The 12,454-nt window shown below is 38.4% G+C and overlaps 1 protein-coding gene across 4 annotated transcripts in view; it reads right to left on the reverse strand.

Moving 5' to 3' along the window:
* The window catches only part of LOC140465898 (rho-associated protein kinase 2-like), a 230,790-nt gene that overhangs the window by 129,647 nt on the left and 88,689 nt on the right, over positions 1-12,454 (reverse strand). For all 4 annotated transcript variants that reach the window (XM_072561840.1, XM_072561831.1, XM_072561815.1 and 1 more), the window contains exons 2-3: positions 6,659-6,740; positions 5,238-5,338 (exon numbers count right to left, since the gene is read on the reverse strand). In XM_072561840.1, the coding sequence (XP_072417941.1) occupies positions 5,238-5,338; positions 6,659-6,740 (183 nt within the window). The remainder of the gene's footprint in view (positions 1-5,237; positions 5,339-6,658; positions 6,741-12,454) is intronic.

The raw sequence follows: 12,454 nt of genomic DNA on the forward strand, positions 1-12,454 counted from the left end.
TTTAGCTGCTTGTCCAACACCCACTGGCAGATGGGCAGAAATCAAAGCCATTATCTTCAGCTCTTATCACAAACTATATTGCTTAGCCAATGACTCATTTCCCTTTTCCTGGCAACTGTTGCAGGATCAATCAGACTATTTGCAACCTTATCATCATACTTGACTCAAAAAAGAAGAGTTTCTAATCATGGATCTGCGTCATCTGTAAGAGTGGTTATATAATCATATCCTTGTCTCAGTTTACTTGCTGTCAAATCCTATTGGTACAAACTTTACCAATATTCTAAAATTTATCTGACAAGCCTCCCATATTCAATCCTCTACAAAATGTAAGTTCATGCTTACGTATAGTTAGGGGATAGACACTGTTCTCTACACCTAGGATCTAAGGCGGTGTAGCCTGCCTGGTGCCTGGGTTCAAGATATCTCATCTGGGTGGCAGAAGAACTTGGGAGTGGGAGAGGAAAGGTCCAGCTGTCATATCCATGAAGGTACCAACAATAGAGGTAGAATGAGCAAATAGATGTTGCTGAGGGAATGAGAGCAGTTGGGGTCTAAATTAAAAAACATAACCAAAAAGATAATAATCTTCAAATTACTACCTGAACCACGAGATAATTTGGACAGGGAAATCAAGATTAAAGAGATACACATGTGGCTCAAACATTGGTTTGCAACAAACTAGTTTGAATTCAGGAGGCATTAGCATGATGGAAGGAAGAAGCTGTTCTAATGCTTCAGAAACCTGAAGCATTCTGAGACCAGAGTCTTGGTGAATCTCATCACAAGGGCTGTAGTTAGGGCTTTAAACTAAATAGTTGAGGGGGTGAGTTCTGTTGCATGGAAAATTATGAAATCAAAAGTAAAGGAGCAAGTAGGATTGCAGGTTAGAGATGAGGTTGATTGCTACCAGAAAATAAAAAAGGAACAGAAAGTGTAAATGTCATCTTGCACCAAGCAACCATTGAAGTGTACGGAAACTCAGTAACAGAACAAACTTAAAGGCTTCATATCTTCATGCACAAAGCATTTGAAATAAAGTTGAATAACTTACAGCAGAAATAAAGGTAAATGATTATGATCCCACAGCCATTAAGGAAATGCGGTTGCAAGGAAATCAAAGCTGGGAACTTAACATTGAGGCATATTTGACCTTTCGGAGAGACAGGATGGATTGAAAAAGTGATGCAGTACTGTTAATACAATACAAAAGCTATAGTGATGATCTAGGCTCAGATGATTTAGAATCTATTTGAATGGAGGTTCTAAAAAAAACAGGGAAAGAAGACATTGGTAGGAGTAGTGTACAGACTCCCAAAGAGTAGTTAATTTGTGGGAGAGACTAGAAATCAATAAATAATAGGAGTATGTAAAAATAGAGAAATAATTATGGGTGACATTAATCTTTACGTTGACGGAGTTAATCAAATTAGAAAGGACTGCGACAACAACTAAATCAAAGAGTGCATTGGAGATGATTTCCTGGATCAATAAGTCATGGAGCTAATGAGGCAGCAGGTGATCATGGGTAATCAGCAGGTAATGGGTAAAAAGGTAGTTTAATAAATTATCTCAGAGAAAATGATCCTGTCGGAAGTAGTGATCATAACACAATGAATTTAATATGTAGTTCAACAGTGAGAAACTTGGATCGAAATAACTGTTTAACTTAAATAAAGGGAATTACAATGAAATGAGGATGGAGTTAGCTGAAGTAAACTGAGTAGATAGATTCTTCTAGGAGAAAGTGAGGACTGCAGATGCTGGAGATCAGAGCTGGAAATGTGTTGCTGTAAAAACACAGCAGGTCAGGCAGCATCCAAGGAGCAGGAGAATTGACGTTTTGGGCATGAGCCCTTCTTTCCTCATTCCTGAAGAAGGGCTCATGCCCGAAAGGTCGATTCTCCTGCTCATTGGATGATGCCTGACCTGCTGCGCTTTTCCTGCAACACATTTTCAGCTCTGAGTAGATAGATTAACAGGAATGATAGCTAGCAAGCAGTAGCAGATACTTGAGGAGGTAAGTCATACAAAAAAGTAAGGAGAAAACATTCTAAGGGATGTCTAAACTAACCATGGCTACCCAAGGAAGTGAAGAAGAATATTAAGTTGAAAGAATGCCAAAGTCAGTGATAACCCTGAAGACTGGAATAAATTCAGAATCCAATAAAGGAGGCCTACAAAGACAATAAAGACACAAAACATAAGCTATTAGGGTAAACGAGTGAGGGATATAAAAACTGACAGTAAGTGCTTTATTAGATATATGAAAAGGAAGAGAGGGGTCAAAGTGAATATAGACACCTTAGAAAATGAATCTGGGGAGACAGTTTGGGGAACAAAGAAATGGCAGAGGAGTTAAACAGATATTTTTCATCAGTCTTTACAGTGGAAGATACGTTGCACATTTCATTAATATTAAAGAATACAGGGGAGGGATCATGTACCATCATAATCACTAAAAAAAAATAGTATTAGTTGAACTAACAGGGCTGAAGGCACATAGGTTCTCTGGCTCTGATGACTTCCATTCTAGGATTCTAAAAGAGGCAGCTACAAATACAGTGGATACATTGCTGGTAGTTTTCCAAAAGTTATCGGGTTCTGGAAAAGTACGAGAGGACTGGAAAATTGCTCATACAACACTCCAATTCAAAAAGGGAGGGAGCCAAAAAAGCAGGTACCTATAGGCCAACATCTATTTTTCAAGAAGCATTCAAGTCAATTATTTAGGAAGTAATTGCACAACATTTGGACAATCAAGCACAGTCAGCATGGCTCCATGAAAGGCAAACTGTGCCTGACTGATTTATTAGAGTTTGCTGAAGAACTGTCAACCAGAACAGTAGAGCGGAACAAGCAGATGTGTTGCATTTGCACTTCCAGATGATGTTCAACAAGGTACCTCATAATAGCCCATAGTGCTGGAGGTAGTATATTGGCATGGGTAGAGAATTAGTTCATGGGCAGGAAACAGCAAGTGGGAATACGGAGTTCTTGTTGTCACCAATGGGAGAACAAAAGAACAGAATATTATTTCAATAATAATTGAAAGTTTTCAAAAACTGCAATACAAAGGGACTTTGCGTACTTGCTAATGAAACACAAAGCTAGCATCAAGTTGCAACAGGTAATCAGGAAGGCTAATGGAATATTGGCCCTTACTTCAAGGGGATTGGAGTAAAAGAACAGAGACAGCCCTACTGCAACTGTATTGTACAAGGTGCTGGTCAAACCCACAGCTGGAATACGGAGAGTAGTTTTGATCCACTTATTTAAGGAAAGATATCAATTTATTGGAGGCAGAGAAGTAAAATGATTCATGGTATTGTGGGGGGGGTGTTGTCTTATGAGTGAAGATTAAACAGGTTGGGATCTACTTACCAGAGATTAGAAGAATGAGAGGTGATACCATTGAAACAGATAGGATTCTTAAGGGGTTTGACAGGGTAAATGCTGAGAGGACATTGCCCCTCATGGGAAAGTCAAGGACCAGAGGGCGCCATCATAGAATAAAGGGGCGCAAATTTAAGACTGAGATGAGAAGGATTTCTTTTCTCTCAAAGCACTGAATGATGGGGGCAGCGTCCTTGCATACATTTAAGGCTGAGATAAATAAAATCTTGATCAGCAGGAGTAAGAGAGTCAAGGGGCAGAAAAGTGGACGTTCCTACTGAATGGAGGAATGGGCTTTAGGGGCCAAATGGCCTACTCCTATCCCTATCTCAGAGTTTTATGCAAAACCCTGTTGAGTTTGTCCTAGTCCACACCAAGTATCATCATCCATCCATCATTCTCTGCGTTTTGAGCAGCAATGGCTCCTGGTTGAATCAGGATTTCAATATTTTCATCATTTTCAAATTCTTTCATACCTCACCCTGAAACATGTATTCCTCCAGCCCCACAACATTCTGCAATACATGCCTGCTTCTAAATTCTTAACACCTGTTAATTCTTAATTTTATCTGTTCTACCAATGGTGGCCACATTTTAACATCTGAAAGTCTTTACTCTGAAATTCCCTTCATAGCCTACTTCGCTTCTTTTTTTAACCTTTAAAACATTTGAAACTCACATCCTTGACTAATCATCTGCTATGATACTTTTTTTGAATTAATCTTAAATTTTGTTGAGTTAGAACTCCTGTGAAGCTTTGGGATACTTTACTACATTAAAGGCACAAACATAAATATAAGATGTTGCTGCTGTAATTGAACAATTTCATATCCAATTGCCTGAACTTGATACCACACATTTATGCCAAAACTTATTCCTGGATTTCCAAATTTCTCAAAACAAGTTGCAAATGCACAGAGAGAGATGTCCCACACATCTAACACAGTAATCTTCAGTGCCAGCTTTCTAAGTAATTTTCATGCTTTTGGTATTAATACATTGTAGCAATAAACAAAAAAAGACTGATTGTAAAATGGTTTCATTGCACTTTTCAAGTCATGCTCTATTACTCAATAATGTTGCTCAACTCCAAAAGAACCTTTGGAAAACTGCAATGAAATCATAAATATTTTCATAACTAAATTCACCCTTACCTAAATTTGAGTTGCTATCATATGTTTCACCAAGGCAATGTCTTTATTATGAGGAAATAAAACAGGCAGACACTACATTTGTGGGACTACATCTCCTGTGTTTCTATCAAGCAATGATGTTTGGCAAACAGAATAAGTATGCCTTGTGTTTTGACACAAAAGTACGATGTGGAAATGCCATTGTTGGACTGTGGTGGACAGAGATACACATGACAATTCAATAGGCTTATTTGAAATTACAAGCTATTGGAGCACTGGTCAGGTGAAATCACTTCACCTGACAAAGGTGCAGCGCTTCGAAAGCTTGTGATTTCAAATAAATTTGTTGGACACAAAAGTAATCATCTAAATCCAAATCACAAGTCAATCGTAAACTCCACTGCCATTTCCTGTGTTGTTAAAACTTCATTACTCACCAATTCACTTTAAAGCAGAATTAACAGTATGAATCCCAAAAATGTGTGAAGAGAAAGCATTAGGAATTCAAGGCTTGTCCAAATGAATAAAGAGAATCTGAAGGTAAATATCTATAACCTGATCTTAATTTTGAGTTTAAATACAACTCACTCTGCCATCATGATTGTTCACGTAATTTCCACTCAAAAGACTCTTCCCACTTCTTATTAACTTTGGATGGAGTCAATGGTCATTTGGTTTATTTGCTCCAAAGGATTGAAAATTACTTACCAGCTGAACTTCACCGAATGCACCTCGTCCTATCACTTTCACAACCTCATAGTCCTCTGCTTTCATTTGCATTTCTCGAACTTTGCCCATTACTTTGTCATCTGGAGAGAAAGGAAATGCATTTAAAACTGTTTTTGTTATCTACAAACAATCTTACAAAATCTTGGTATACATTGATTCGAGAAAATATTCATTATCTAGGCAACAGTTTGAATAAGCTGTAGCACAGTGGCATATGAAGATATTCAGAGATGGCTCTTACAATGTTATTTCCATTGGTCTAGTGCCAAACTTGCTAAACTCCCTCACAAGGTATCAGTAATATTTATATTCACAACCTTGGTTTCACTGTGGACCATAAGTTTTTCTTTCCTGGTTTACCACCCATTCTGTGACATTTTCCACTCAAGCACCAATGCTCCCTCCAAATTTTCTTTGTACAGGTGTATTAGATAAACTACAAATTCATCTAAGCAGTATTTCCCTACCCATGACCAGCTTACATTTTTACAAGTCCATGAACTTTCACAAGCTGTGAACAGCCTGCATGCATTTCAATGCATGACTCATTCCCAATTACACGTTAGCAGCAGCACTGCTTGCTTCCCATGGGTCCCATTCCATTTAGAAGGCCCTATTCCACCTCTACCTCTCATGTGCCACATTCTCCCTCTGATCTAAAAGTCCTATCCAGCCTTCCACATATCTGCCCTACTTTGTCTCATTTTCCACATCGCACATCCTTGCCCAAACACAAGAAATGGCACTTGTAGGATAGCAAATGCAATTTCAAAGAAAAAGAGAAAACACCAATTTGAAATTCAGCCCAAGATCACATTCCACCTTAACAATCCATTCACTTCAGAGAACAGTGAATTGAAACTCTCAATCCGGTCACTGCTTACACCCATGCTTGTCACTGAGTGGCTTGCTTTATTTTAAAACTTGATAAACTTCAAAAGCGCTGTGTGGACATGCAACCTCGAAGGAACTCTGCGCAAAGAAGTTCTAGTTAAGGGTCTGAGACTTGGCTACACAGCATGAATAGTTCCTTACTTATAGAATCTCCCATTACTAGCAGAGTGCTATTTGTGTAAATTACCTGTCTCTTCCTTCCATAAATAATTCCTTGCTCTATGGTCCCACATTTTCCTCAAACCCACGACCCTCTGAATCTATGCTTATGTCCATCACTTACAACTACCTATTGAACTATTCAATCACTCATATGGTTCATTAAAAGGAGGAGGACATACTTGCTCCAATCATTCGAGACAAATACTTCAGCTATGAGCTTTAAAAACACAACAACACATTTTTAAGTTTTGCACCAAAGTTTCTAAAGTAAACAACAATAATGATAACTCTGGTGACTAATGACAAAGTACAGTCATTAAGACACATAAAAAGTTTAAACTTACATCTATTTAAGAAATTTTCAATGTTTTTGTTCTTCCTTAGAGCGGGAAAGTCCAAATCCTGGACCAGCGCATTGAGGCCATCCTGAAAAATAAAGCTTGTGTTACTCATGAAATGTATACAAGTGTAACATTAATAGGGATATATCTATTTAAAGAAAAGGAAAGCACAAAATAGTGAATTTTAACAGTAGAACCACAAAGATACATTCGCCCATTTAAAGCTAAGGACCAAAAATTTAGAAAGCTGCTAGTCAAATATGTAGGCTAAGTCACAAATCTACATATACTTTGAAGAATTCATTTGAAGCATAGCATCAATGAGAATAGTCAAAGCATAGTCAGAAGTATCAATCCTCAGGTTTGGACTATCCATTCTGAAGAAATGCAAAGTTTCTTGTTCATCTTACTCAAATATCTGTACATCATCCCTAACACCATTTTATTTCAAAGGTCATAAGTAACATATTTTTATTCATTTGTGGGATCACTATCTAGATGATCAGTTTTTGCTGATCCCTAATTGCCCTGGAGGTGGAGAGCTGCCTTCATGAACTGGTGCAATCCCTTGGAGATACAGTCAACCACAATGCTGTTGGGAAGGGAATTCTGGGTTTTTAACCCAGACACAGATGGGACAGAGGAACTTGGTGAATTACTGATGGTACAGGACATACTCAGGTCGTGATGGTGATGCTTGGAACATTGTCCAGGTACGAGTCCTGGAGTATAACTTTGTCAGGCTGCTGTTCAATCTGTGGGATGGTTCTCCCAATACTGGTAAAAGTCCCGAGATGGCAGTATGCAGGACTTAACATGGTTAACAGGACTGTGCTTGCCAGCATTGTTTCTGGCAATTTATATAAATATAAAGCAGCAAGCTAGTAACTGCCTTCCAAAAAAATTTGTATTTTATTTTTCCTTTGTTGATTCACAGTTGATCAAGTGACTAGTTACTTGTCCAAGATGATCATTTCTGAAGTTTCAGAACCACAGTGATTAAACTGACCAATTGATCAGGTTGGGTTTATCTTTACACCCCTTTCCAAACAAGGATAACATTTAAAATTCTCCAGTTCGATTACCGTACCTATATCCAAAGAGTTCTGAAAGACTACCTTTGTTGGAATGGTCACTCCTGCACTAGAGGGTGACTGAGTCCCTATAGAGCTTTTCCCTTGCTCCGTTGAATGCTAGGTTAGAAGAAACGTAGCAAAGAGAAAAGAAAATACATTGGCTTTGTTACTCAATTTTGATAAAGTTATTTTCAGGTAGCTGATAATTAACTGTGCCAGTATAAAGTTATATTTATTTCAATGTAAGAATACTGTTGTATCTTGAATTTTTGGTGTTTGCTGTAATAAATTATCTTATTTGGATCTTCGATAAGTTTGAACTGTTAATGAAAGCTGAAAGCAAGGTTTATAGTCATTTCAGTGATACACAGTTATATTCATCATCTTAAGAGATGGGTATTTTTTAAAAAAGTTTTATACTACTATATAACAGCTCATTCTGTTTTCTGTGATAATACATACAAGGAAACAGATCATTTTCTCAATTACCAGAGATTCTTCCATCACAACTGAGCAGAGGATATTATATAGAGAAACAAGCTTATAAAAGGTATTTTGGTTGCAGTCGGACCAGCTACATTTAACTGTGGCATACAGAATGCTGTATTGATAGCTGTGCAACTCAAATATACAAGAACATATAATTAGCAACGTTGCAAGTTAAGTTAAGATATGGATTCATTAATGAATAAACAACATGGATGAGGTGTTGGATGTGGGGGAGGAGGAGAGAGGAGGAGAAGAGAGACACAGACAGACAGACAGAGTGTTAAAGGTTTGTGATGGCCTGAAGATTGGCTGGGTGGTTAATAGGGAAGAACAGGATTTCAGTTTACAGGAAGATACAAACAAGTTGGTCAGATTGGCAGATCAGTGACAAATAGAATTTAACCTTGCAAAATATGATACGATGCACTTTGGAAGAAGTAACAAGATAAGAGAACACTCATTGAATGGCAGGACACTGGGAAGCTCAGAGGAATAAAGGACATTGAGGTGTCTGTCCACAGATTCCTGAAGACCACCACTTCATTAACCTTTATTTGTATGACACAGACTATAAGAGTAGGGAGGTTGTATAACAGCTATGCAAAACTTTGGTTAGGCCACAGCTGGAGTACTGTATGCAGTTCTGGTTATCACACTTTAGGAAGGATAGATAGACTGGAAGGGGTGCAGGAGAGATTCACCAGGATGTTGCCAGGGTTGAACCATTTTGGCTATGGAGAGAGATTGGACAGGCTTGGATTGATTTCTTTGGACCTGATTGAGTGTAAAGGATGGACAGAGTGGATAGAAAGCAGCTGCTCCCCTTAGCTGAAGAGTCAATAATGAGGGGACAGAATTTTACAGTGGGAGAATGGAGGGTATTTGAGGCAAAATAGTTTCAGAGGATGATGGGAGTCTGCAATGCACTGTCTGGGAGAGCAGTAGGGATGGAAACCTCACAACCTTTAAAAAGTACATAGATGAATACTTGCAATGTTATAAGATTCAAAGCTATGGCTTATGTGTTGAAAAGCAAGATTAGTGTAGCTAGGTCAGTGCAGACTTGATCAGTAAACAGGTAAAAACAATGACTGCAGATGCTGAAAACCAAATACTGGATTAGTGGTGCTGGAAGAGCACAGCAGTTCAGGCAGCATTCAACAAGCAGCGAAATCGACGTTGCGGGCAAAAGCCCTTCATCAGGAATAAAGGCAGTGAGCCTGAAGCGTGGAGAGATAAGCTAGAGGAGGGTGGGGTTGGGGAGAAAGTAGCATAGAGTACAATGGGTGAGTGGGGAGCCTCTTCTGCGCTATACAGCACCATCAATTCATTCCAATTATAAATAGGGGATTAAAAGTAAGCTTTTACTTGTAACAGTCTTTAACTATGAAGTACTTTACAATGTCTTTTGACAATAATGTATTTACCATGAAACCTATGACTACTTTTACTATATTTGTTTATATAATCTCAAAGAGAACACACACAAGAACAGCAATATAGGTTACAATGAAGAAAAAGTGCCATTCAAAACATAAAACCAGTAAGATTTCTGTTTAAGATAACTAACTGAATACAACAAAGCCTTTTTAAGTGCATCAAATACTGACATAAATAAATCAGAAGTTATCAAATAAGTTGCAAGTGAAAGCTTTTCAATATAAAAAGCAAGATACCATTACAAAAATACATAAGACATTCTGCTTTAAAATTAAAGAGCTCATCAGAAAATAAGTCTTCTAGCCCAAACACTGAAACATGTAGAGAACAAAATAGATTGGATATTAAGTTACTATGCAAAAGAGAACATCAGGTAGTTACAAGTTTATAGAATCATTGAGCCGCGGAATTACAGAGCCATACAGCACAGAAACAGACATTTTGGTCCAGCTCATCCATGCCAATGAGACGTCCCATTTGCCAGCATTTAGCTCGTATCCCTCAAAACCTGTCCTATTTGCGTAGGCATCCACATGTCTTTTAAATGTTGTAACTGTTCCAGCTTCCACCATCTCTTTTGACACCTCATTCCAAATATTCTCCACTTTCTGTGTGAAAAGATTGCCCCTTAGGTCCCTACATATATCTTTCCCTCTCACCTTAAACCCATGCTCCCTAGTTTTAGGCTCCCCTACCATGGGAAAATGACCTTGTCTATTTATCCTATCCATGTCCCTCATGATTTTTATAAACCCCTATAAAGTCTCCCGTCAGACTCCGATGCTCCACAGAAAACAGCCCCAGCCTATTCAGCTTCTCCCTGTAGCTCAAACTCTCCAACCTTGGTAACATCCTTGTAAATCTTTTCTGAACTCTTTCAAGAATCACAACAACTTCCTTATAGCAGGGAGATCAGAACTGAATGCAATATTCAAAAAGTGACCTCAACAATGTCCTGTATAGCCACAACATGACCTCCCAACTCTGATACTCAATGCACTGACCAACAAAGGAGCAGATACCAAATGCCTTCCTCATTACCATGTCTACCTGTGATTCCACTTTCAAGGAAATATGAACCTGCACCCCAAGGTTTCTTTGTTTTGCAACTCTCCCCAGGACCTTGCCATTAAGTGTATAAGTCCTGCCCTGACTTGTCTTTCCAAAATGCAGTACCGCACATTTATCCAGATTAACTCCACCTACCACTCCTCAGCTCATTTGCCCATCTGACCAAGATCCCGCTGTGCTCTGTGGTAACCTTCTTCGCTGTCCACTCCACCAATTTTGATGTCATCTTTAAATTTACTAACCGTATCTCCTATATTCACATTCAAATCATTTATGACAAAAAGCACTGGATCCAGCAGTGATCCTTGTGGCACAGGCCTCCAGTCTGAAAAAGTAACCCTCCACTGCCACTCTCTGTCTCTTACCTTTGAGCCAATTTTGCATTCACATGGCTGGCTCTTTCTGAATTCCATATGGTTCAACCTTGCTAACCAATCTATAATGCTGAACCCTGTCAAAGGTCTTGAAGTCTATATGGACAACATCTATCACTCTGCCTTCATCAAAGTTGTAAAGTATCAGAAAAGGTTGAGGTCAGAAACCCTTACTCAGATTCTTCCAATGAAACTATCCCTCCCCCTTGATTCTTGAAACAAACGAGTGAAGTTATTCAAACACTCATATTTAGCAGGGTGACCTTTTGGCCCTTCTGTCTGTGCTGGCTAACAAAAATTTAATTACTCAAATCCTATTTTTCAGGTCTTGATCCATTGTCCTGGAGGCCTCAGCAAGGCAAGTGAATATCTAAATACTGCTTAAATGTCGAGAGCTTCTGATTTAACCACCCTTTAAGTAGTCACTTCCAGATTCCCACCAACCATTTGGTGAAAACATTTCTCTTCAACTCTCCTCTTAGCCTTCTCCCTCTTACCTTAAATTTATGGAAAAAATGTCTTCTTATCCATACTATTTATGTCCCTTATAGTCTTATACACCATTAATAGGTTCCCGCACAATCTTAGATGCTCAAAGGAAAGTAACTCTGACTTTATCAATCTTTCCTCACAGCTCAGACCCTCCAGTGCAGGTAGCATCATGGTAGCTCTCCTCTGCACCCCCTCTAAAGCAATCACATCCTTCCTATAATGGGGTGATCAGAACTGTATGCAGTACTCGAATTGTGGCGTCACCAGCATACAGTTCCAGCATAACCACCTTGATCCTGCAGTACATGACTTGATTAATAAAGATGTGTCCCATATGCCTTTTAATATCTACCTGCTCTGGAACTTTCAGAGTTTTGTGCACATGCATACCAAGGACCCTCCTATTTTCAGTACTCTTTAAGATCCTACTATTTATGGTCTACCCTATGGGTCAACTAAATTTCTATTCTTTTCAACTTTTTGATTCAAGTTTCTTATACTTTGAAATAAAGATAGAGAGCATTGAAATTAGAAAACTGGTCACTTTCTATCAGGCTATTTCATGCTACTCTGTGTTATAGACAAGTTACATATGCATTATTAACAATCAAAACTTTACAAATATAGGGAACACCCTGAAATCATTTTAATATTTTCCTCTCAACACTAATTATAATTAGCTGCCAACCACTTTAAATGATGTTAATTAAAAGATAAGTCAGGAGATGTTGACTAAAATCTTTGCATGATCAATCATCTTCCCTAAATCCTTAACAACCTTTCAGATTGTTGAGGCTTTAGGAAAGATGATAAAAGGTTGGTAATTTTTTAAAAATACACTAAATTTGAAGAGAGTT

The sequence above is a fragment of the Chiloscyllium punctatum genome, chromosome 3 (assembly GCF_047496795.1).
Source record: "Chiloscyllium punctatum isolate Juve2018m chromosome 3, sChiPun1.3, whole genome shotgun sequence".
Taxonomy (NCBI): Eukaryota; Metazoa; Chordata; class Chondrichthyes; order Orectolobiformes; family Hemiscylliidae; genus Chiloscyllium; species Chiloscyllium punctatum.